The sequence below is a fragment of the Phyllobates terribilis genome, unplaced genomic scaffold, assembly GCF_046119375.1.
Source record: "Phyllobates terribilis strain yellow unplaced genomic scaffold, ASM4611937v1 Scaffold_8__6_contigs__length_399053987, whole genome shotgun sequence".
Taxonomy (NCBI): Eukaryota; Metazoa; Chordata; class Amphibia; order Anura; family Dendrobatidae; genus Phyllobates; species Phyllobates terribilis.
Genome location: NW_027362768.1, coordinates 82872748 through 82899840, shown reverse-complemented (window position 1 = coordinate 82899840; position 27093 = coordinate 82872748). Strand labels below are relative to the sequence as shown.

Sequence of the window (27093 nt, the reverse complement as noted above, 5' to 3'; positions counted from 1 at the left end):
TCATGCCTAAAAAGAAAGAATTTAACTCTTTCTAGGATGACATCTGCTCTAGTGAACAATGTGATCCAGATATGAGAAACATTTCTGACTGTGAAGTTACGGGATGCTGTGGTGTGAACGGCTGATACAGTTTGACAACCGAATGTTCACAGCCTGAACACTTATTATTATTCACAAATCCATTCTAATAAACTTATGTCTGGATCATACATGACCCAAGGTGCAAAAGGACCATCTCTCCTGCTGATATCAATGTCTATCTCAAGACCAAGTGACTATCTGATGCATATTGAGGCCTCCCGACTCTCCCCCTACAGATGATGTTTGGGGAAAGAAGAATTTTCATTTCCAATTCTTTTGTTCTCCCTGGTGATAAGCCACAGCCAGAGGTGTTTGGCAGCATCTTAATACCTTCTCCCTATTGAATATAGACTAGAGAGCAATGAAGAGAGGACAGCACTTCACTTAATGTGTTTTGAAAAACAAAAATAGCCGAAAACAAGGGGCTCTTAACATGGTGAGGCTCACCTTCTTAGTCTATTATTGGGCTTGTCACCCTATGTGGGGTTAAACGGGAAGATGACTGCTATGCCGAGGGTGCCGGGTAGGGAGTCTTCTTTGGGTCAAGGACAGAATGCTGATAACCAGCATAAGAAGGTAAATTTACAGTAGAAAAAATGGCCCCTTTATGGTTCTGTCACATCTTCATATACAATGCTATTGTAAAGATGGTATTCAATAAATAACATTCTTCAATGGGAAGATCCAGTGTGACAACTTATATATAAGAAGTGACAGTGCCATAAAGGGGCCATATTCTCCCTATTGAAAACACATGGATGATCAGCTAAACTAAGAATGCATGTGTACAGAGAAGAGTTTGGAAAGGATAGGTGCTATTGAAGACGTATGAACACCTTAAAGGGAATCTGCCAGTAGGATCAACCCTCTTGAGTCATCTATATGGGCATTCAGGTCATAGGAAGATGAATAAAATGATACCTTGATATCTACGATACAATGTCTTTTTCAAGAGAAGTCCACGTTTTTCTTATACGTAAATGAGCTTTCGAGGCTATGGGCCGGACACTGATCTGCATGAGGATCTGCCTTCAAGGCTTATTTTAAATGAAGGAGGAGATACCAGTGTGATGTGTAATGGCCGCTCTCTGCTCTCACTGCAGAGCTGTGTGTGATTATACCTGACACATTTGCAGGTTCCTCTCAGTGCTTAAGCTTCCATCTCACAAGCAGCCAGTGTTGCAGTACCGCAGAGCTGTGAGAGCTGCAGCTGCTAATGTGTTTGTAAGAAGTTCAGTTCTACTGTTCTGTGTTAGCTACACATCTGACATCGGTAGCTCCCTATTTAATTAAAAATAAGCTCTGAAGGCAGAATCTCATGCAGATCTATGTCCGGCCCATAGTCCTGAACAGCCCTTTTACATATAAGAAAAACATGGATTTCTCTTAAATAAGACATTGGATCATAGATATCAAGTAATCGTTTTATTCAGCTTCTTATGACCTACATGCCCATATGGACAGATCCTACTGACTGTTTATTTTAACAATGTAGCCATTGTGTGACCATGATGTCTAATTATTTGGAGTTTCAACTCCAATCTTTCCTATAACCTTTATCTCTTTTAATGTAGTTGCAGAAAGTTAATTAGCAGGACACAACTAAATTTTTTCTTCATCTATTTCCATAATAACAACAAAACATAATGACATAATGCAATTAATAGACAAAAAAACAAAGTCACAGACATTTTTTTTCCAGCCTACTGTAAGACAAGAGAAAAAAAAGAAATAGTCTAAATCTGACATAAGTTAAAGCACGAGTGTGCAATATTAAATAGCTCCCAATGGCAATATTGCTGGGCTGTACAATCAGTGTCAGGGATAATACAACTACTACATGGAGTTCACTGTCAGTCAACATCCTTCAAGTGAACGACTGAATGTGCTTGATATCACAAGTGAACACGTTCTTGTTCCACGTCAACCTTGAGAATGTGCTTCTTCATATTCTGCAATCAGTAGAGTCAGTAGGTAAAATGACAATGTACCTATGTAGATCTGGAGTCATTTTTCAACGGTACACAGATTCATCGGTGCAATCTTGTGTTATAAATCCAGAATAGCACGAAGTGTGCTACATCTGCAGCTAGAAGGGGCTCTATCACTGCTACAGGAACCATGATAGACAGCTAAGGTCATTCCTATAGGATGCGTTCACACTTCAGCAGCAGTTGCGTAGAGTATCTTCTAAAGAGGTGACTGATATGATGCCAACAATGAAATGGTTTCATTTTAGAGTCTAAAAGGAAATATATGTTTTATTTCATGGATGATAGTCCAGTGGAAATTGTTCTTAAAAAGTAATGCATGGCCAGAATTTCAGTAGCATCATGAACAGCCATAAATATATCAGATTGACTAGAAATTGCAGACAATCTGCTTTCCAGTTCCAGACAACATTCTTAATGAAATTTGTTGCATTTTTTCAGGAGGTAAAATAAGAACTTTGCATAGAGTAAAGGCGATCAATGGGATTTCCCACTCGAGTCTGCAGTGATCCTACTTCAGGTGCTGCTAGAAGACATTCACTCAAATTAAGGGAGGCGTCATCGCTGTCCATGTCATGGAACATGGACTCTCCACCTGGAAAACACAAGTCAAATACAGTCAAGTTTTCTCTACTGCATTTTCTTTATTAATCAAAAGCTCATTAACATTTGATAGGATTCATGGCAGTGTAATTAAGAACACATTCAAAGCTCAGCATCATTGCCTATATTTGCACAAAAGAAATAAAGTAAATTGATTGTAAACATCATGTAATCTAGATTTAGATTACGTGGTATGCCAAGACTGTGGCTAATTGCGTGGTTAAGAATTAAAATAATAATGCTTCTGAGATAAAGGGTTATTCCGCACAAAAAAAGTTATCTCCTATTTATATGATAGGGAGTAACATGTTGTTGACCACTGGGGGTGTGATTACTGCAACCCCATAATGATCCCAAGATTGTCATTTTGGAATCTCCATTTTGAAATGAAACGGGTGCGCATGCTCAACCTCTGCTCCATTAATTGTCAATGGGACAGCTGGAGTAAGCTGATATTATCCACCTGTCCCAGCTGCAGTGCTGGGCTTTGCTTTTATTTCCTTCCTCTGTGATAGTCCATTCCAGGTTATGTGGTAGGATGACAGGCACCACTGATGTCATCAACTAAGACCTTTTAAGGTTGACTCATGCAGCCACTCACCGCCTGAGTATTGAGATAGTATAGCACTCTGCAAAAAACGGCCTATTTAAAGCAGCACTTCCATGAAATATAGAAACCCAAAAGGAAAAGGAAGCCGCTCAAAAATCCACTCTATTCAATATACACATGAAAAATACTCATCTGTGCGACCTGGATGCAGGTACCCCTTCCCTCACTGCATTCAGATCGTACAGATGAGTATTTTTCATTGTGTGGTGGATATATAACTTTGTATACCTATTTTCCAGTTGTGTCTACCTTTTACATAAACAGTAAGTACCATATTGGGTTGAACTCTTTAGTTCCCCCATGATTGTACTCTTCATCTGATATTATATTGAACAGAGTGGATTTTTGGCAGTGCACTTTATATCTTACTGACTACCGAATATTTTTTCCATAAAATATTGATACCTGTGTCACTTGAATGGCATACTTTGTCTGTATTATCAACTTTTTTAGGCAAACCTTTATTATATGTATCCTGAGGCATGGATCACTGAATATCCTATATGGAAATCTAGACTTTTTTATTAGGCCACACCGATAGTTTATTTAGTCATTATAACTTAGATACAGTTATATGAAAAAGTTTGGGCACCCCTATTAATCTTAAGCTTAATGTTTTATAAAAATTGGTGTTTTTGCAACAGCTATTTCAGTTTGATATATGTAATAACTGTTGGACACAGTAATGTTTCTGCCTTGAAATGAGGTTTATTGTACTAACAGAAAATGTGCAATCTGCATTCAAACAAAATTTGACAGGTGCATAAGTATGGGCACCGTTATCATTTTCTTGTTTTAAATACTCCTACCTACTTTTTACTGACTTACTAAAGCACTTTTTTTGGTTTTGTAACCTCATTGAGCTTTGAACTTCAGAGCCACGTGTATGCAATCATGAGAAAAGCTACTTAAAGTGGCCACTTGCAAGTTGTTCTCCTGTTTGAATCTCCTCTGAAGAGTGGCATCATGGGCTCCTCAAAACAACTGTCAAATGATCTGAAAACAAAGATTATTCAACATAGTTGTTCAGGGGAAGGATACAAAAAGCTGTCTCAGAGATTTAACCTGTCAGTTTCCACTGTGAGGAACATAGTAAGGAAATGGAAGAACACAGGGACAGTTCTTGTTAAGGCCAGAAGTGGCAGGCCAAGAAAAACATCAGAAAGGCAGAGAAGAAGAATGGTGAGATCAGTCAAGGACAATCCTCAGACCACCTCCAGAGAGCTGCAGCATCAACTTGCTGCAGATGGTGTCACTGTGCATTGGTCAACTATACAACGCACTTTGCACAAGGAGAATCTGTATGGGAGAGTGATGCGAAAGAAGCCGTTTCTGCAAGCACGCCACAAACAGAGTCGGCTGAGGTATGCAAAAGCATATTTGGAGAAGCCAATTTCTTTTTGGAAGAAGGTGGACTGATGAAACCAAGATTGAGTTGTTTGGTCATACAAAAAGGCGTTATGCATGGCGGCAAAAAAACACAGCATTCCAAGAAAAACACTTGCTACCCACAGTAAAATTTGGTGGAGGTTCCATCATGCTTTGGGGCTGTGTGGCCAATGCCGGCACCGGGAATCTTGTTAAAGTTGAGGGACGCATGGATTCCACTCAGTATCAGCAGATTCTTGACAATAATGTCACGAAAATTGGCCAGTTCATTTATACCTGGTAGCCACGTTAAGGCGTTTCTCAAAATACCAGGACCCTACCAATGTGAACTCCTCTCTAAGAGACATCTATCTGCTTGTGTGTGGGATGATAAGATCCTGCTGCAATTAAAATCGCCTGTGGCACAGAGGCGGAGTGTTCACTCAAAGCTTATACATAGCAACAGAAAAAAATGGCTGGCACTTCCAAAACAATAAATAGGTGTGTACAGGTGCTTACTAGGAGCAGTTACCTCCATATACAACTAACAAACAAAGCAGCACACTGTAACGCTAAGTATGCGAACATGAAATATATGAAATTTGAATAGCATTACTGCTGTAGAAAATATAAATAAATTAGAAATCTTAGTGCGTAAATTGGCCAATTCATGTGTACCTGGTAGCCACATTAAGACGTTTCTCAAAATACCAGGACCCTATCAATGTGAACTCCTCTCTTAGAGACATCTGTCTGCTTGTGTGTGGGATAATAAGATCCTGCTGCAATTAAAATCACCTTTGGCATAGAGGTGGAGTGTTCAGTCAAAGCTTATACATAGAAACAGAAAAAAATGGCCGGCACTTCCCAAACAAGAAATAGGTGTGAACAGGTGCTTACTAGGAGCAGTTACCTCCAGAAACAACTAACAAACAAAGCAGCACACTGTAACGCTAAGTATCCGAACATGAAATATATGAAATTTGAATAGCATTACTGCAGCACGATCTTATTATTCCACACACAAGCAGACAGATATCTCTTAGAAAGGAGTTCACATTGATAGGGTCCTGGTATTTTGAGAAATGCCTTAACGTGGCTACCAGGTACACATGAATTGGCCAATTTATGCGCTAAGATTTCTCAATTATTTCTAATTTCTACAGCAGTAATGCTATTCATATTTCATGTATTTCATGTTCGCATACTTAGCGTTACAGTGTGCTGCTTTGTTTGTTAGTTGTATATGGAGGTAGCTGCTCCTAGTAAGCACCTGTTCACACCTATTTCTTGTTTTGGAAGTGCTGGCCATTTTTTTCTGTTTCCATTACAGATATAGGCCTAACATAGGACCATAGATATATAGGTACAGTACAGACCAAAAGTTTGGACACACTTTCTCATTTAAAGATTTTTCTGTATTTTCCTGACTATGAAAATTGTACATTCACACTGAAGGCATCAAAACTATGAATTAACACATGTGGAATTATATAGTTAACAAAAAAGTGTGAAACAACTGAAAATATGTCTTATATTCTAGGTTCTTCAAAGTAGCCACCTTTTGCTTTGATGACTGCTTTGCACACTCTTGGCATTCTCTTGATGAGCTTCAAGAGGTAGTCACCGGAAATGGTTTTCACTTCACAGGTGTGCCCTGTCAGGTTTAATAAGTGGGATTTCTTGCCTTATAAATGGGGTTGGGACCATCAGTTGTGTTGTGCAGAAGTCTGGTCGATACACAGTTGATAGTCCTACTGAATAGACTGTTAGAATTTGTATTACGGCAAGAAAAAAGCAGCTAAGTAAAGAAAAACGAGTGGCCATCATTACTTTAAGAAACGAAGGTCAGTCAGTCCGAAAAATTGGGCAAACTTTGAAAGTGTCCCCAAGTGCAGTTGCAAAAACCATCAAGCGCTACAAAGAAACTGGCTCACATGAGGACCGCCCCAGGAAAGGAAGACCAAGAGTCACCTCTGCTTCTGAGGATAAGTTTATCCGAGTCACCAGCCTCAGAAATCGCAGGTTAACAGCAGCTCAGATTAGAGACCAGGTCAATGCCACACAGAGTTCTAGCAGCAGACACATCTCTACAACAACTGTTAAGAGGAGACTTTGTGCAGCAGGCCTTCATGGTAAAATAGCTGCAAGGAAAGCACTGCTAAGGACAGGCAACAAGCAGAATAGACTTGTTTGGGCTAAAGAACACAAGGAATGGACATTAGACCAGTGGAAATATGTGCTTTGGTCTGATAAGTCCAAATTTGAGATCTTTGGTTCCAACCACCGTGTCTTTGTGCGACGCAGAAAAGGTGAACGGATGGACTCTACATGCCTGGTTCCCACCGTGAAGCATGGAGGAGGAGGTGTGATGGTGTGGGGGTGCTTTGCTGGTGACAATGTTGGGGATTTATTCAAAATTGAAGGCATACTGAACCAGCATGGCTACCACAGCATCTTGCAGCGGCATTCTATTCCATCCGGTTTGCGTTTAGTTGGACCATCATTTATTTTTCAACAGGACAATGACCCCAAACACACCTCCAGGCTGTGTAAGGACTATTTGACCAAGTAGGAGAGTGATGGGGTGCTACGCCAGATGACCTGGCCTCCACAGTCACCAGACCTGAACCCAATCGAGATGGTTTGGGGTGAGCTGGACCGCAGAGCGAAGGCAAAAGGGCCAACAAGTGCTAAGCATCTCTGGGAACTCCTTCAAGATTGTTGGAAGACCATTTCTGGTGACTACCTCTTGAAGCTCATCAAGAGAATGCCAAGAGTGTGCAAAGCAGTCATCAAAGCAAAAGGTGGCTACTTTGAAGAACCTAGAATATAAGACATATTTTCAATTGTTTCACACTTTTTTGTTAAGTATATAATTCCACATGTGTTAATTCATAGTTTTGATGCCTTCAGTGTGAATGTACAATTTTCAAAGTCATGAAAATACAGAAAAATCTTTAAATGAGAAGGTGTGTCCAAACTTTTGGTCTGTACTGTATATCTCCACTATGCGCATCATTTTAGCATACACTTGAATTCTTTGTATGTGTCTATTCATTCACGTCAGCTGCAGGTATTTTATCAACAAGAAAGTTTGTTTATGATTATTACTTGAATGTTTGATCATCATTTTGGCTTATAGCCCCCCCACACACACACTCTCTAGAGGAAATCAAGTAATTAATCTGAAACTTGTGGAATAATCGGGTGATTTTATTGTATGACACTGGCTATACGACCTAGATTTTTTTTTTTCCCAACTTTACTGCAAATATACTCTTTGGGATCAATTGAGTGTATTTATGAACCCCAATTGCTTGAATTATTTTAGCTCAAAATATGTGTTTTTAAGTAAAAAAAAATCAATGCCCCAATGGTGTTCATATGTATAACAGGGAAGTTATCATCAGAAAATGACCTATTGTTTAAATCAAGTTTTTCTGTAAAATGTAATTTTTTATTTGGCAACAGGTTTTTTTTTCAATATTACAGTTTCTATTAAAATAAAATGGAAATCTTGCAATTTTCACACTGACCATTGTGTCATTTTTAGACTCATATTTCCCGTTGTTTCAAGAAACAACACATGTACATAGCCGCAATGAACAGACTCTAACTCTATCTTTTTAATTGAAGCATCTAATAAGTGCGTGCAAAGGTCATTGTGAAGAGAGGGGGAGCAGCTGTGACATCATCTATTGTGATTGGTGGATACTGTGTTATCAGTCATTTTATTCCTGCCTTTGTTATTAATGAGCCTTGCTGAAAACTGTTCCTAAAAGTACATGAAGTATGAGTCTAAAAAAGCCCCATTGACCAGTGTAAAAACTGAAAGATTAGTAATTTTGTGGGGTTTTTTTAATCATGATATAAAGAAAGAATATTGCCAAATTTAAAATAAAAAATACACGTAATGAAAAAAAATTACTACAAAGATTGTTCATAATGTAAAAAAAAAAAAGTACAAAATAGTTAAATCATGCCGTACCGTAAGGATGCATGTGGTCCCCTGGCATCTGCGGAGGTGTAAGCCCTTGCTGGAATGGGTCTGAAATATAAATGTTTTGCTCTATGGAAAGTAGATGTTGTTGAGGGAGTGAAGTAAAGACATTCATGATTCCTTCAATGCTGGAGTTACTGGAACTGTGAGTTTGTGCTGCAAAATATATATAAAAAACATTTATTTAGCTGCTTTATAGAACAATGACACAATGAAAACTGTATTAGCCTGTTAATTAACCCGTTCACCCCAAGTCTGTTTTCACCTTCCTAACCAGGCCTAATTATGCAATTCTGACCAGTGTCACTTTATGTGGTTAATAGCTTAGGAATGCTTCAATGTATCCCAGTGATTCTGAGATAATATTTTCGCGAGACATTGTACTTCATGTTAGCGATAAATTTAGGCTGATATTTTTGCATTAATTTGCGAAAACATCGGAATTTTGGTGTAAATATAAAATATTTTGCAATTTTCGAACTTTTAATTTTTATGCCCTTAAACCAGATAGTTATATCACACAAACTAGTTAACCACTTTGCGCCAGAGCCTGTTTTTGCTTTCGTGACCGGGCCAATTTTTTCAATTCTGACCACTGCCAATTTATGAAGTAATTACCCTGGAACGCTTCAACGTATTCCCCTGATTCTGAGAATGTTTTTTCGTGACATATTGTACTTCATGATAGTGGTAAAATTTCTTCGATATCACTTGCGTTTATTTGTGAAAAAATCGGAAATTTGGCGAAAATTTTGAAAATTTTGCAATTTTCAAACTTTGAATTTTCATGCCCTTAAATCAGAGAGATATGTCACACAAAATAGTTAATAAATAACATTTCCCACATGTCTACTTTACATCAGCACAATTTTGGAACCCAAATTTTTTTTTGTTAGGGAGCTATAAGGGTTAAAAGTTGACCAGCGATTTCTAATTTTTCCAACAAAATTTACAAAAACTTTTTTTAGGGACCACATCATATTTGAAGTCACTTTGAGGGGTCTTTATGACAGAAAATACCCAAAAGTGACACCATTCTAAAAACTGCACCCCTCAAGGTGCTCAAAACCACATTCAAGAACTTTATTAACCCTTCAGGTGCTTCACAGGAATTTTTGGAATGTGGAAGAAAAAAATTAACATTTAACTTTTTTCACAAAAATGTTACTTTAGACCCAATTTTTTTATTTTCACAGGGGTAACATGAAAAAATGGACCCCAAATTTTTTTGTGCAATTTCTCTTGAGCGTGCTGATACCCCATATGTGAGGGAAAACCACTGTTTGGGCGCACGGCAGGGTTCGGAAGGGAAGGAGCGCCATTAGACTTTTTGAATGTAAAATTTGTCTGAATAATTAGCGGACGCCATGTTGCGTTTGGAGAGCTCCTGATGTGCCTAAACAGTGGAAACCCCCCACAAGTGACACCATTTTGGAAACTAGACCCCTTAGGGAACTTATCTAGATGTGTGGTGAGCACCTTGCACCCCCAGGTGCTTCACAGAAGTTTATAATATTGAGCTGTAAAAATAAAATTTTCACATTTTTCCCACAAAACCGTTTTTCATCCCATAATTTTGCATTATCATAAGGGTAATAGGATAAATTGCACCATGAAATTTGTTATGCAATTTCTCCTGAACACGCTGATACCCCATATGTGGAGGCAAATTACTGTTTGGGCACATGGCAGGGTTTGAAAGGGAAGGAGCGCCATTTGACTTTTTGAATGTAAAATTTGTTTGAATAATTAGCCGACGCCATGTCACATTTGGGGAGCCCCTAATGTGCCTAAACAGTGGAAACCCCCCACAAGTGCCACCATTTTGGAAACTATACCCCTTAGGGAACTTATCTAGATGTGTGGTGAGCACCTTGCACCCCCAGCTGCTTCACAGAAGTTTATAATATTGAGCCGTAAAAATAAAATTTTCACATTTTTCCCATAAAAAATGTTTTTCATTCCCTAATTTTGCATTATCATAAGGGTAACAGGATAAATTGCACCATGAAATTTGTTGTACAATTTCTCCTGAGTACGCCGATACCCCATATGTGGGGGAAAACCACTGCTTTGGTGTACGGCAGGGCTCGGAAGAGAAAGAAGCGCTATGTTGGCTGGGATAGGCAGCAGACACCATGTCACATTTGAAGAGTCGCTGACATGCCAAAACAGCAGAAACCCCCACAAGTGACCCCATTTTGTAAACTACACCTCTCAAGGAATTCATCTAGGGAAGTAGTGAGCATTTTTTAATTTTTAAATTTATACCATTGGGCAGTGAAAAAAGCATAATTATATTTTTACCACAAAAAAATGTTTTACCCTCAGATTTTACATTTTCACACAGGGCAATGGGTAAAAATGGTGCCGAAATGTGTCACACAATTTCTTCTAAAAGTGTCAATACCCCATATGTGGCTGTATCGTACCACTTAGCCATACGGTGAGATTTGAGGGGGAAGGAGCGCTATTTGACAATTGGAGAACAAATTATTGTAGAATAGGCATTTGGATTTGGGAGCACAAAATTTTCTGAATTTCTTTTGGGGGGCAAGGACCATTTTGCTTTTCCAGAGCCTTTCTGCTACCAGTAACTTGGAAGTCCCTTATATTTTTAACAGATGATGGACCTGAGTGGGGACTAGCTTTTTTTGAGGACTGAGTTGAAGCTTTTATTGGGAACATTTTACGTAACATTTATCCGGCGCTCTAGGCTGAGCACTTACATCGGGGTTTCCATCTAATTTTCCAAGTGATGTAATTCAGATGAAACCCCTGCAGGATCCATTCACTGTAATGAGGCAGCAGAGTTACTCTGGACTCCGTCTGGCCTCTGTTTAGTGGTGTCCTTTTTTTCAGAAGTGCACAAAACTGTGGCCAACCGCACTTTTATGCACGCCTAAAACAAATGACACCGTGGGATCCCAGGCTAGACGGCATCCACAGTGGCCTATATCTGCCTCATTACAGGGAATCTTCCATCATGGGTTCTGGCTGAATCACGTATTTCAGAGATTTACACGGAAACTCTGGTGTAAGTGCTCAGCGCAGAGCACAGGATAAATGTGAGCAGAGCCTTACTGGGATCTTTGGGAGACATAATAAACAAATCAGTAGCAGGTGAATAATATTTGTTTTATTTATTTTTTATGCCGTTCCTAGTGTGATATAACTGATTAGATTACTTTATTCTTCGGGTCGGTGCGATTACAGAGATACCAGATTTACTGTATATTCCGGCGTATAAGACGACTTTTGAAGACTGAAAAATCTTCTGTCTAGTCTGGGGTCGTCTTATACGCCGGTAATGCTTTTGAACTTTCAGAAATTGACATGCGGGGATACTCTGGGGGTGTTAATAAGCTGCCGTGGCCGTATCCCTGCCATGTCGGAGTTAATATAAGGTGGAGGGAGTTAAAATACGGTGGCGGTAGGTCCAGACGGTCAGCGCTTCTGTGCTGAAACGGACACATCGCTGCGTATTCCCAGCTCCGGACACAGCACAGGGCTTCTGTGCCGACAGCTTTCACTTGTCACAGAAGCGCTGCGCTGTGTCCGGAGCTGGGAAGTTTGCATCGCTTCTGTGACAATATATGAAAAGCCGGCAATTCAGCAGCGGCATAAGCCGGCACCCGACAATTTAGAATAGAAAGAATAGAGCTTCACACATAGATTAGATAGATAGAAACATGTCAGTCACATATATATGAAGTACAGTGACAGTATTGCTTACTGTACTTGTCATTTAGTGTAAAGGATTTATTAAAACAAATAATAGTGTTTTCATGCACCGTCTTTTTAAAAAAGCCGGCCAGCAATTCAGCATCTGTACCCGACAATTTATAACAGACAGAATAGAGCTTCACACATAGATTAGATAGATAGAAACATGTCAGTCACATATATATGAAGTACAGTGACAGTGTTGATTACTGTACTTGTCATTTAGTGTAAAGGATTTATTAAAACAAATAATAGTGTTTTCATGCACCGTCTCTTTAAAAAAGCCGGCCGGCAATTCAGCATCTGTACCCGACAATTTATAACAGACAGAATAGAGCTTCACACATACCGTAGATTAGATAGATAGAAACATGTCAGTCACATATATATGAAGTACAGTGATAGTGCTGGTTACTGTACTTGTCATCTAGTGTTAAAATAACGGATTTATTAAAAAAAAAATTGGCGTGGGGTTCCCCTTAATTTTAGTCTCTAGCGGAGGTTAAGCAGACAGCTGGGGCAAATGTTTGAAGCCTGGGAAGGGGGTAATACCCACGGAGCTTCCCAGGCTACTAATATCAGCCCCCAGCTGAATACCTAGCCTTTACTAGCTATTAAAATGGAGGATCCCAAAAAAATGACGTGGGGTCCCCCCTATTTTAATAGCTAGCAAAGGCTAGGCAGACAGCTGGGGGCTGATATTAATAGCCCAGGAAGGGTGCCATGAATATTGGCCCCCTCCCAGGCTAGAAACACCAGCCGTCAGCCGCCCCAGAAATGGCGCATCCATAGGATGCGCCAAATCTGGCACTTAGCCTCGCTCTTCCCACTGCCCTGTAGCGGTGGCAGTGGGGTAATAGGGCTGGGGTTGATGTCAGCTTATAATGCCAGCTGACATCAAGCCCAGGTTAGTAATGGAGAGGCGTCTATAAGACACCCCCATTACTAACCCCATAGTCAAAGTTAAAAAAAACACAAACACCCAGAATAAAGTCCTTTAATTGAAATAAAGACACAATCCTTTATTGTTCTAAATTAAACCATACTTACCATCACGCCCATTCCAGCTGAAGCCAACGATCTCCTGCAATAAAAGTAAAATAATAAAGCAACCTCATCCTTACCTCTCCATGGTTCCCACGACAGCTTCAGCTCTGCTACATCGAGATGACAGGCTGGACCGCAGCAGAACGCTGCCATCCAGCCTGTCATCCCGCAGACACTGAGAAGCGCAGGCATGCTTGCGCTCTGCAGTGTCTGGCTGTGACGGCATCCAGATGAGCCGACAATGAACTCAGCTCACCTCATGCACGTCCGTCACTGACAGCGTGGGAAACTTCTACTGCGCATGCGGGGAGCAGGAGAATTTTCCCACGCTGTCAGTGACGTGCATGAGGTGAGCCGAGTTCATTAGACATGATCTCGGCTCATCTGGATGCCGTCACAGTCAGACACTGAGGAGCACAAGCATGCCTGCGCTTCTCAGTGTCTGCCGCATGGCAAGCTGAACGGCAGCGTTCTGCTGCGGTGCAGCCTGTCATGTGAATGTAGCAGAGCTGGACCGGTCCTGGGAACCATGGAGAGGTAAGGATGAGGTTGCTTTATTATTTTACTTTTATTGCAGGAGATCGTTGGCTTCAGCTGGAATGGGCGTGATGGTAAGTATGGTTTAATTTAGAACATTAAAAAATGGTGTCTTTATTTCAATTAAAGGACTTTATTCTGGGTGTTGTGTTTTTTTTAATTACTTTACTAGAAATTCATGGTGGTCATGTCTAATATTGGCGTGACCCCATGAATTTCGGGCTTAGGGCCAGCTGATAATGCCAAGCTGGCCTTAACCCCTTTATTACCCAGTGAGCCACCACACCAGGGCCCTGGATGAGTTGGGTACAGCGCCAGAAGATGGCGCTTCTATGAACGCGCCATTTTCCGGGGTGGCTGCGGACTGCAATTTGCAGCGGGTGGGGCCCAGAAAGCTTGGGCCTCCCTGCGCTGCAGATTCCAGTCCCCAGCTGCCTAGTTGTACCTGGCTGGACACAAAAATAGGGCGAAGCCCCATGTATTTTTTTTTTTAATTATTTCATGAAATAATTAAAAAAAAAAGGGCTTCCCTATATTGTTGTGTCCGGCCAGGTACAAATAGGCAGCTGGTGGTTGGGGGCAGCCCGTTCCTGCCTGCTGTACCTGGCTGGACACAAAAATATGGCGAAGCCCCACGTCAACATTTTTGGGAAAAATTAATTACAAAATTAATAATTTAGGGACTGCATCTTTATTAACCCCTCAATTGTCATTTAGTGTTAAAATAAAGGATTTTTTAAAAAGAAAATTGGCGTGGGATCCACCATCATTATAGTCTCTAGCGGAGGTTAAGCAGACGGCTGGGGCAGATGTTTGAAGTCTGGGAAGAGGGTAATACCCACGGAGCTTCCCAGGCTACTAATATCAGCCCCCAGCTGAATACCTAGCCTTTACTAGCTATTAGAATGGGGGACCCCCCCAAAAAATGACGTGGGGTCCCCCCTATTTTAATATGTTTATGAGTGACAGTTTTCCTGCTATATACCTGCATGTCATAAGAATTTAAATTAAAAAAGGACCATGTTAAATTCAAATCTGTTTTTTTAAAATTTTTACCGGTGTTTGGTATGCGTTGGAAAAGGGGTAGTCTTATACGGTGAATATATCCTAAACTCTATATTTTAACAGGAAAGTAGGGGGGTCGTCTTATACACCAGGTTGTCTTATACGCCGGAATATACGGTATATCGGGTTTTTATGACTGACAGCTGTCACACACTAAAATACGCTTTTTTTGCAAAATCTAGTTTTTGCATCACCATATTTTGAGAGCTATAATTTTTCCATATTTCGGCCGATAGAGTCATGTGAGGGCTTGTTTTTTGCGGGACGAGTTGAAATTTTTATTGGAACCATTTTTGGGCACGTGACATTTTTTGATCGCTTTCTATTCCGTTTTTTGGGAGGTAAAGTTAACAAAAACAAACACTTCAGGAATTGTTTTTTGAGTTTTTTTTTTATGCCGTTCTGCGTGTGGTAAAAGTGATCAGGCAGCGTTATTCTTCGGGTCAGTACGTTTACAGCGATACTACACTTACTGTATTTTTTTTATGTTTTGGCGCTTTTACACAATAAAACAATTTTATAGAAAAAAAAATATTTTTTTTGCATTGCTTTATTCTGAGCGCTATAACTTTTTTATTTTTTGGCTGATGGAGCTGTATGGCAGCTTTTATTGCGGAACAAGATGACGTTTTCAGTGGTACCATTTTTATTTCTATTCTGCTTTTTGATCGCATTTTTTTCCACTTTTTGTTTGGCGATATGATGAAAAAGCATATTTTTTGCTCCGTTTTTTATTTATTTTTATTACGGTGTGCACAGAAAGAGTTAATTAGTGTGACAGTTTTATAGCTCGGGTTGTTTCGGACGCGGCGATACCAAATATGTGTACTTTTTTTGGTTTTGTAATAATTTACGGATTTATTGGTTTAATATTTTATTTATTTATTTTTATTTATTTTGTGATTTTTTTTTTTAATAGTTTAAAAACTTTTTTTTTACTTTTTTTTACATTTTTACTTAGTCCCTGTATGGGACATTAATTTTTATTTTTCTGATCACTGAGCTCATGTAATGTAATACACATATATTACATTATATGAGATCTTCACTGACAGTTTCAGTCAGAGTCTCCTGTCTGGTATCAGCTACATACAGGCTGAAGCCAGACAGGAAGGACACAATATATGGCAGAGCTGGAGGCGGTCATGTGACCTCCAGCTGCCATAGCAACTCAAGGTCCTCAAACGAAACGGAGGTCTTCGGAGGTAAGTAAGACGACCCCCTCTCTTCCTGCTGTCTCCTATATGCCGCGATCACTATAGATCACAGCATATAGCAGACAGCAAAGGGTTAACATCACTGGGACCTGATCTAATCAGGTCCCGATGATGTACCCTGTCAGAGCTAACGCTCTGCACCGGAATCGCAGTGCTTGCAGGACCCTGGGGGTCCTGAGCACTGCGAGTCCACCCACCGTTTTTAAACGTCGGCACTGCACAGAGCCCGGCAAGCGCCGACGTTTATCTACAGTGAGCGGTCGGGAACCGGTTAATAAAAAAAAATTACCACATGTCTACTTTACAACAGCATCATTTTTTAAAGATATTTTTTTTTTGTTAGGAAGTTAGAACTTAGAAGGGCTAAAAGTTGATCAGCAATTTCTCAATTTTACAACAAAATTTACAAAACCAATTTTTTAGGCACTACATCACATTTGAAGTGACTTCGAGGGGCCTATACAACAGAAAATACCCAAAAGTGACAACATTTTAAAAACTATACCCCTCAAAGTGCTCAAAACCACATTCAATAAGTTTATTAACCCTTCAGGTGCTTCACAGGAATTAGAGCAATGTGGAAGGAAAAAATGAAAATTTTACTTTCTCCCGCAAAAATGTTGGTTTTGCCCCCAACATTTTCATTTTCACAAGGGTAACAGGAAAAAATGGAGCCCAAAATTTGTTGTGCAATTTCTCCTGAGTATACCAATATTCCACATGTGGTGAAAAACTACTGTTACGGCACGAAAGGGAAGGAACACCATTCGACTTTTGGAGTGTAAAATTGGCTGGAATAGATAGTGGACACCATGTCTTGTTTGCAGAACCCCTGATGTGCCTAGACAGTGGAAAAACCCACAAGTGACCCCATTTTGGAAACTACACCCCTCAAGGAACTTTTCTAGAGGTGTGGTGAGCAAGTTGAACCCACAAGTGCTTCACAGAATTTTATAAAGTTGAGCCGTGAAAATGAAAAAATACATTTTTTTCCGCAAAAAAATGTTGGTTTTGCCCCAAATTTTTCATATTCACAAGGGTAACAGGAGAAAATGTACCACACAATTTGTTATGTGACTTCTACTGAGTACACTGATAACCCCACATGTGGTGGAAAACTACTGTTTGGGCACATGACAGGGCTAGGAAGAGAAGGAGCACCAACTGAATTCTGGAGCTTAATTTTGGCTGGAATAGATTGCGGATGCCATGGCACATTTGAAGAGCCCCTGACTTGCTAAAACAGCAACAAAAAAAAAAAAACACAAGCGACCCCATTTTGGAAACTACACCTCTCGAGGAATTCATTTTGGGATTTAGGCTATGTGCCCACGTAGCAGATTTGATGCAGAGCGTTTTTGCCTCTCTCTGGCAGAAAAAACACATGCAGATTTACATGCGTTTTTTCTGCCAGAGAGAAGCGTTTTTTCAAGCAGTTTTCCAAGCGATTTTAGCATCACTTGGAAAAGTGCTTGACAAGTTGGTCACACAATATAAATCCATGCAACTGGCATGGATTTATATAGTGTGACCAAGTAATAGTTAAAAAAAAGAATAAGAATGGTAAAAAATAAAAAAAAAAGATTATACTCACCTTCCGGTGTCTTCCCGGTGTCATCTCTGCTGCGTCCGGTCTCTTGTAATGCTCGTGGTGGTGTGAAGGACCTGCGGTGACGTCATTGAGTCATGTGATGGGTCACATGACTCAGTGACGTCATGGCACGTCCTTCACAACAGCGCGAGCATTGCAAGAGACTGGACTGTGTCGACAAAACACCGGGAGGACATCGGAAGGTGAGTATAAACTTTATTTTTTATTTTAAATTCTTTTTTTTACAGATTCTATGGTACCCAGGTCTGGAGGAGAGTCTCCTCTTCTCCAGACTTGGGTACCATCTGCACATTAGAACGTGCCAACTACGCAAGTACAAATGCAGTCTTGCGGAATTGGCGCGTTCTAATGCAAGTCAATGGCGGCGATTACGCTGCGTGTCCGCAAAATTAATAGACATGCTGCGGATTTTTGAGCGCAGCATAAACGCTGTGGAAAAATACGCAGCATGGGCATTGAAAGTGCAGAATTGCATTGGAGACCATGGGGGAAGGTTTACAAAGCGTAAACGCTTGAAAAACGCATAGTGAGCATTTTTAACTTTCAGGTGATTCACAGAATTGTATAACATTAGGCTGAGTAAAAGGATAATTACAATTTGTTCCACTAAAATGTTGCTTTGGCCCAAGTTTTTAATTTTGAAAAGGGATAATAGGAGAAAATGAACAGTACAATTTGTTATGCAATTTCTCCTGAGTACACCAATCCCCCTTATGTGGTCAAAAACTACTTTTGAGGCAGAGAGCAAAGCTCAGAAGGGAAGAAGCGCCATACTGGAGTTCAGATTTTGCTGGAATGGTTTGAGGATGCCATGTCACATTGGCAGAGCCCCTGAGATGCCAGAATGGCAGAACCCCTCCATAAGTGACCCAATTTTACAAACTAAACCCCCCAATGAATTCATCTAGGAGTGTAGTGAGTATGTTGACATCACATGTGCCTCACAGAATTTTATACCATTGGGCGCTGAAGATTTTTACCACTAAAATGTTGTTTCAGCCCCCGGAGCTGTATGATGGCTTGTTTTTTGTGGGACAAGATGTCATTTTCAGCTCTACTGTTTATATTTATATTTGTCTTTTTGATTGCATTTTATTCTACTTTTTTATGGAAGCATGATGAAAAAGCATGCTTTTTATCCAAGTTTTTTATGGTTTACAGAGTTAAATAGTGTGACAGTTTTATAGGTTGGGTCGTTCTGGATGCGACAATACGAAATATGTGTATTTTTTTTACACATAAATATACCTATTTATTGGTTTAATATTTTTTCATATTTTTTTGGTTTATTTATTTTATGATTTTTTTTACATTTTTTTTTATTTACTTTTTTACTTAGCCCCTCTATGGGACTTTAACTTTTATTACTTTGATCACTGGTATAAAGCATTGCAATGCATTATACCAGTCAGTGCTGCACTGACAGAAGCCTCCTAGACCATGCTCTCAGCATGGTCTAAAAGGCTTGCAATAGCTGGCTGACCCGAAGGTCATCAAGACAACCTCATGTTGCCGTGGCAATGATCAGGCTTTGTAATGACGTCACGTGGGCACCAATCTTAAGGGAGAGGGAGTCCCCTCTCCCAGCCTTTTAAATGCTGCAATCGCAGCAGGCAGATGAGATCTGGAAGTGTTTGTTAAGATACATAAATCAGCTCTGTTTTACCTCTACACAGTAGCTGCAGAGATCAGTGAGAAGAGGAGGGCGTGTTCTTTTCTCCTCTGCATGACGTTTCCTGATTATGATTGGTCAACCTCATGTAGAAGAAGAAGAACACGACGCCCTCGGAGACAAATCTGGCACCCAGCAGGTATAGAGCAACCTCAGCATGTGAACCCAGTCCATACAAATCCTCCCAATTTCATTACATATACAGTAGATGTCAGAAGAAGTGGGCTGTCGGCACCAAGACGCCCCTACTCACAAACCTCTTAGTGGTAATGTAGCCTTTCATCATTGGAGGTATTACAGTTATATGAAAAAGTTTGGGCAGCCCTATTAATCTTAAGCTTAATGTTTTATAAAAATTGGTGTTTTTGCAACAGCTATTTCAGTTTGATATATGTAATAACTGTTGGACACAGTAATGTTTCTGCCTTGAAATAAGGTTTATTGTACTAACAGAAAATGTGCAATCTACATTCAAACAAAATTTGACAGGTGCATAAGTATGGGCACCCTTATCATTTTCTTGTTTTAAATACTCCTACCTACTTTTGGACACCAATTTTTGTAAAACATTAAGATTAATAGGGGTGTCCAAACTTTTTCATATAACTGTATATTGGTTATATCTACATGTAAACTGCACACTGTCACTGGAGGTGAATATCATACAATGCAAACATAAGAAATTAAGCACTGGAAAGGACCATCCAATCAGCAATGCAATCAGTATGCATATAAATAAATAGATATATATGTTTTTATATATATATATACAGTACAGACCAAAAGTTTGGACACACCTTCTCATTTAAAGAGTTTTCTGTATTTTCTTGACTATGAAAATTGTACATTCACACTGAAGGCATCAAAACTATGAATTAACACATGTGGAATTATATACTTAACAAAAAAGTGTGAAACAACTGAAAATATGTCTTATATTCTAGGTTCTTCAAAGTAGCCACCTTTTGCTTTGATGACTGCTTTGCACACTCTTGGCATTCTCTTGATGAGCTTCAAGAGGTAGTCACCGGAAATGGTCTTCCAACAATCTTGAAGGAGTTCCCAGAGATGCTTAGCACTTGTTGGCCCTTTTGCCTTCACTCTGCGGTCCAGCTCACCCCAAACCATCTCGATTGGGTTCAGGTCTGGTGACTGTGGTGGCCAGTTCATCTGGCGTAGCACCCCATCACTCTCCTTCTTGGTCAAATAGCCCTTACACAGCCTGGAGGTGTGTTTGGGATTAGTGTTGAGCCACCCCCGTAGTGTTCGAGTTCGGTTCGGTTCGTCGAACACCCGTGTGTTCGCCGAACTGTTCGTCGAACTGTTCGTCGAACACCTTCGAACACCGTTAAAACCAATGGCAGGCAAACAAAAACACATAGAAACACATAGAAAACACCTTCAAAGGTGTCCAAAAGCTGACAAACTGCTCAGAAGACACAACTAACACATGGAAAAGTGACAAGTACATATAGTCATGCGAAAAGAAAAGAGGTGGAGGAGTAAAAGGAGAGGGAGACACAAATATAGGCATGTCATGCCCTTCTAAAATCCAAAAAGTGAGAAGCCGACACGTTCAGTCCGCTCCTGCCCGTGCCACCTCCGTGTCGCCCGGTTTGTGCCAGAGCCGCGGTGAACCCTGACGGCCAGCCCCCCTCTCCCAATACTGGTGCCTGTCCGCTGGTGGGTCGAGCGAGCCCCCCTGTGGTGGAGGCAGCTCTAAGCGTTTTAATTTAAATTGTCTCTCTAATTTGAATGAATACACTTTAAATCCATTTACAAGGATCTATTGGAGGGCAAGTCTCATGCCAGCAGCCGCGGTAATTCCAGCTCCAGTAGCGTCCACTAAAGCTGCTGCAGTTAAAAAGCTTTTATAAGGATCGAGCTCAGCTGTCCACCGCAAGGCATCCTACTGCCAGTCCCAGCCCCTATGCCTTGGGGTGCCTCCTGATGCTCTTCACTAAGTATCCCATGGTCCCGAAGCATTTCCTTTGAAAAAATTAAGTGTCTAAACTACAGGTGGTGTAGCTTGCTTAACAGCCGGGATACTCCGCTGACTAGCAGACACTGCTACTAGACACAAAGTATTTCCTGGGCTAGATGCAGTTAAAAATTTGTAATTAGATACTCTCGTTGGATGCTGAGAAAGCATTCCATAGAGTCTCCTGGCATGCCATATATGATTCTCTTAAAAAGCTTGGGGTAGGGGTCTAGGGGACCCTTTTATAGCCAAAATCACGGCCCTGTATCGCAATACGTCACCTAGGCTGAAGATAAATGGAACTGTAGCACCCTGAGGGCTCGGTTGCTACAGACGTATTGCACCTCACCCAGAGGTGTGATATCTCACTCTCAGGTAAGGATGGAGTGTGGATCAGGACCCGACACCTGCATGCATTACACCACATTGCCGTGGGGCAGGGCGACCAATATGCCCCTGAGATGGGCACGACAGTCCCTGTCCCTGGCTGGAGTGGGGGGAGGGAACACTGAGGAAGGGGAACCCTGTAGTGCAGGAGCAGGGAGGAAGCAGTTCCTGGGTGCATTGAGAAGGGAGTATAAAAGGTGGGCACCATCTTAGTTCAGTGCAGAGAAGTCTGAGCAGAAGTGGCAGGGAGCAGGGGCTCTGCATGAGCTCTGCTCCGGAGGCGGGCCTAGTAACAGAGGCCCAGGCCTGGAAGAGGGAGAAGGAAGGAAGAGGAGCGGAGAAGGCTCCAGGAACGAGGAATGAAGGGATCCCAGGGGTGCGGATGGGCGAGTCGCCACCGCACGCTCGAATCCACCTGCGTGGAGGGGTCAGGCCAAAGGGGGAGACCGGTCCCCGAACTAGTGGAGGCAGGAAACGACCCTCAGCTAGAAACCGGAGGCTCTGACATTTTATGTGGCGTAGCCCCTCGCTACACCCGCTAGGAAGGCACCACATAGGGTCAGGGAAACTGGCGCCAAGTTTACCAAGAGGAGGCCCGAGGCAGCCGGACAGAAGTGTTGGTAAGAAAGGCCAGACAAAGGACACACAAAGGGGGTCCTGTGAAGTGCTCCAAAGTTATCTGGGAGTTGTCTGAGCCCCTCATCTGGTGAGCACAGTACGACGTGGGCAGCCGTTACCTGCAGACGTGGTCTGGATAATAAGAACTGTGAGTAAAGGCCCTGGACTGCATCACTGACTCCGTGTCGTTACTGCTGCTGCCCTGCACCATCACCCCCATCCTCCGCATACACTGCCCTGAGGCTATACTCCTCCCGTGGGGAGTTATGCTACGCTCTGCTGCACCCACAACACCAGCCTCAGCGGTCTGCCCTGTAGCGGCGGTTCACTCTGACCGCAATCCACGGGTGGCGTAGTCGGACATTTAAACATCAAAACCACATAAATAGTTCCGCCACTGGTTTGACCGCCCTGAGCCACGGAACCGGGTCGCCGCCACGAAGACTACAACCACCAGCATCCACCAAAAAGGGTCCGGCTCCGGGTGTCCCAAGGCCCAGGGGGTGCGTCAGAACATTTTCATCACCTTTCACAATCACCAATGGGACAAGGCAGGGATGTCCTCTGTCCCCTCTCTTATACATCCTAGTGACGGAGCACCTGCTCTCATCAATTCGCCATAACCCCAATATTAGGTGGATTGAGGTGGGAGGCACCGAGTACAAGTGCTCTCTATTTGCTGATGATGTCCTAGTATATATCACTCAATCACATATATCCATCCCTGCTGTTATGGCTGAAATAGATCACTTTGTTACATGGTAAAATTTTAAAATCAATGCAGCGAAGTCTGAGGCCCTCGATGTCTCCCTCCCCAAATCCAAATAGGATTCCATCCAGTCCAACTTTCCCTTTGCCTGGCCCTCACAGGGTATCAAATACTTAGGAATTCCTATTCATAGAGACCTCTCCCATCTATGTTATCTTAATTTTGGGCCCTTTATTGAACAATTCCATACAGACCACGGTTGGCAAGTTAGAACTGTAAGATTCACTACGTGAACCACTGGTGTTTTGTGGAAAAGCACATGTACACTGTGTTCCAAATTATTATGCAAAAAGTGTTTAGGAGTGATAAGGGAAGAATTTGTTTGTTTGTCAGTTAAACTCATTGATGGTGATGTGTGTCAGGGCTCTTTATATCACTGTAAGCAATTGCAGACACCTGTGCTAATTAGTTTGGCAGGTGTGTCCAATGAAAGGCAAGACTACTTAAGAAGGCTCTCTCACATTATTAAGCAGCCTACAATTTCTGCCAAAATGGGAAAGAAAAAGGATGTGTAGGCTGCTGAGAAGCAACAAATTGTGGAGTGTTTAGGTCAAGGCATGACTACAATCAACATTGTGCGATGATCAGGATGAAGTGTCTTGGCAATCAAGAAGTATGTAGCTGATTCACAGTACACACGTGTGCGTGCTGATAAGGGCAAATTGAGGACTCTTTCCTACAGGCAATTACGTCAGGTTCAAAGAGCAGCGGCAAAAAAGCCTTGTCATAGCAGCAGACAAGTTTTTGAAGCTGCTTGTGCCTCCAACGTCCCCCGAACAACAAGATGCAGGGTCCTTCAGAGGTTTGCAGCTGTGCATACGCCATCCTGTCGACCTCCTCTATCCACTTCACACAAGCAGAAACGGCTCCAGTGGGCCAAACATTACATGAAGACTGGTTTCAAAACTGTTTTGTTCACGGATGAGTGCCGTGCAGCGCTCGATGGTCCAGATGGATGGAGTGGAGGATGGCTGGTTGATGGACACCCCACGCAAACACGGCTACAGCGCCAACAAGGAGGAGGTGGAGTAATGTTTTGGGCTGGAATCATGGGGAGAGAGATTGTCGGCCCCTTTAGGATCCCTGAAGGCGCTAAAGATGAACTCCATAATGTATGTGGATTTTCTCAAACAGCACTTCCTGCCATGGTTCAAGAAGAAGAACCGTGTATTTCACAGCAAGATCATTTTTCTGCATGATAATGCACCATCTCATGCTGCACATAAAACATCTGCATCTCTGGCTGATATGGGCATAAAAGGGGACAAACTTATGGTGTGACCCCCATGCTCCCCTGACCTCTACCCCATTCAGAACCTTTGGAGCATCATTAAAAGGAGTGTCTATGATGGCGGGAGGCAGTTCACATCTAAGCAACAGCTCTGGGAGGGTATTCTGTCCTCATGCAAAACAATTGAAGCAGAAACCATCCAAAACCTGACAAATTCAATGGACGAGAGAGTTCAGAAGCTCCTTTCGAACAAGGGGTCCTATGTGAAAATGTAACATCACCTAGAATAAAGTTTTGAGTTGAAAACTGTTTGATTTCAGTTTCTAACAACCTGCTAATGCTTATAATTTCAAAAATGACCATTTTTTTGGTCTTTATTAAAATGAAAAGGTTGATCGAAAAGTTTGGGGGATCTAAGAGTGTGGCAACCCAGTAGTCATGATTACTTCGAATTCTGACAATATGAGGGTCATGCTGCAGGTAGTGCAGCAAGAAGGCACTTATGTGTCTTGCGCATCTCGAAGCCCCAAAATTATTTTCCGGGCTAGATGCAGCTAAAAATTATTTTTAATTTTAAATCTGGTGGAGCTTATTATAGATGGCCTAATAGGATCAGTGCTGCACACTGCTACAAAGCCCAAATTATTTTCCAGTCAAGATACAGATAAACATGATTAGTAATTTGAAAGCTTAAAACGGTTGGTAGGGTGATTTTAACCAATCATCAAGCTTTTACTCTCCCCAGGATGACACAGGGGTAGAAAAGTCGTTTCGGATCCATGATTTGTTCATCTTTATGAACGTGAGTCTGTCTACATTATCAGTGGAGAGCCGCGTGCGCTTATCTGTCAGCACACCACCAGCAGCGCTGAACACACGTTCAGACAGAACGCTGGCTGCGGGGCATGACAAGATCTCCAAGGCGTAAGTGGCTAGCTCCGGCCATTTATCCAGATTGGAAGCCCAAAAAGAGCAAGGGTCCAGTGACACAGTCGTGGCTTCAATGTTTACTTGGAGATACTCCTGTACCATCGTCTCTAGGCGTTGACTATGTGTCAGACTTCTTGTCTCCTGTGGCCTTGCAAAGGATGGGCTAAAAAAGTGGTGAAATGATTCCGAAAAATTGATGTTACCAGCAGATACTGTGGTTCTGTTACGGTTTGAGTGCTGAACACTTGACGGTCCCACGGTTGGCAAGTTGGAACTGTGAGATTCACTACGTGCACCACTGGTGTTTTGTGGAAAAGCACATGTAAGATTCTGCAACAGTCTCTGCTGATACTCCTGCATGCGTGCATCCCTTTCTATGGCAGGAATAATTTCGGCAAATTTACTTTTGTACCGGGGATCTAACAGTGTGGCAACCCAGTAGTCAGGATTATTTCTAATTCTCACAATTCGAGGGTCATGTTGCAGGTAGTGCAGCAAGAAGGCACTCATGTGTGTTGCGCATCCAGGAGCACCAAGTCCCTGTTGTGTTGGTGGCGAGGTAACAATCATGCTTCCTTCCTCTGTCCTCTCCCCCCCAACCTCGCACAACAGAAATGTGATCAAGGTCTCCCTCATCTGATGAGTCTTCCATCAGTTCGTCCTCCACTTCTTCCTGGGCTCCTGCACCTTCCTCACTAGTTTGGCTGCTACCATGCGCCCTGGTAAAACCATCTCCCCCACCCTCACATGCCTGCCGCCTTGGTGCTGCCGACCGACTGGACCTTGCAGATGTTAGCCCTTCCGCATACAACTCCTCCTCCTCTACTTCCTCCACCTCCTCTTGTGCCACCACCTGACTCCGAATTCTGTTTAACATGTGCTCCAGCATGTAAATCACCGGAATAGTCATGCTGATAATGGCATCGTCAGCACTAAACATCTTCGTCGCCATTTCAAAACTGTGCAGAAGGGTGCATAGGTCCCTGATCTGAGACCACTCCTCCAGCGTGATTTGCCCCACCTCTGGATCTCGTTGGCCCAGGCTATACGTCAGAACGTATTGCACCAGGGCTTGTCGGTGCTGCCACAGTCGCTGCAACATGTGCAGAGTTGAATTCCACCGGGTAGGCACATCGCATTTTAGCCGGTGAAGTGGCAGGCCCAACGACTTCTGTAGAGATGTAAGTCGCTGAGCTGCGGGATGCGAACGGCGGAAGTGAGCACACAGCGACCGTGCCCTCTGCAGAAGGCCATCTAGTCTGGGATAGTGGGCTAAAAATTGCTGGACAACCAGGTTCAACACTTGAGCCATACAAGGCACGTGTGTGACATTGCCCCGGCGAAGGGCCGCACCCAGGTTTGCAGCATTGTCGCACACGGCCTTCCCTGGTTTCAGGTCCAGTGGAGACAGCCATTCATGAAATTGGTTCTCCAGAGCTGACCACAACTCCTCAGCTGTGTGACTCACATTTCCCAGACATTTCAAAGTAAAAACCGCCTGATGACGTTGAGCCCTACTGCCAGCATAGTAAGGAGGTGTGCAGGATCCCTTCTGCGCAGTTAGAAAGCTTGTGGCATGACCAGACAGGCTTTGGGTGCAGGTGGAAGACCAAGAGGAGGTTGAGGAGGCAGAAGCAGTGGAGGA

General features: G+C 42.2%; 1 protein-coding gene across 1 annotated transcript in view; it reads right to left on the bottom strand.

Annotated features, from left to right (window-relative positions):
* Positions 1 to 1852: 1852 nt before the first annotated feature.
* LMX1A (LIM homeobox transcription factor 1 alpha) overlaps positions 1853 to 27093 on the bottom strand; it is a 170225-nt gene continuing 144984 nt past the window's right edge. The window contains exons 8-9 of the mRNA XM_073643072.1: positions 8645 to 8812; positions 1853 to 2667 (exon numbers count right to left, since the gene is read on the bottom strand). Of these exons, the coding sequence (XP_073499173.1) occupies positions 2510 to 2667; positions 8645 to 8812 (326 nt within the window). The 3' untranslated portion in view covers positions 1853 to 2509. The remainder of the gene's footprint in view (positions 2668 to 8644; positions 8813 to 27093) is intronic.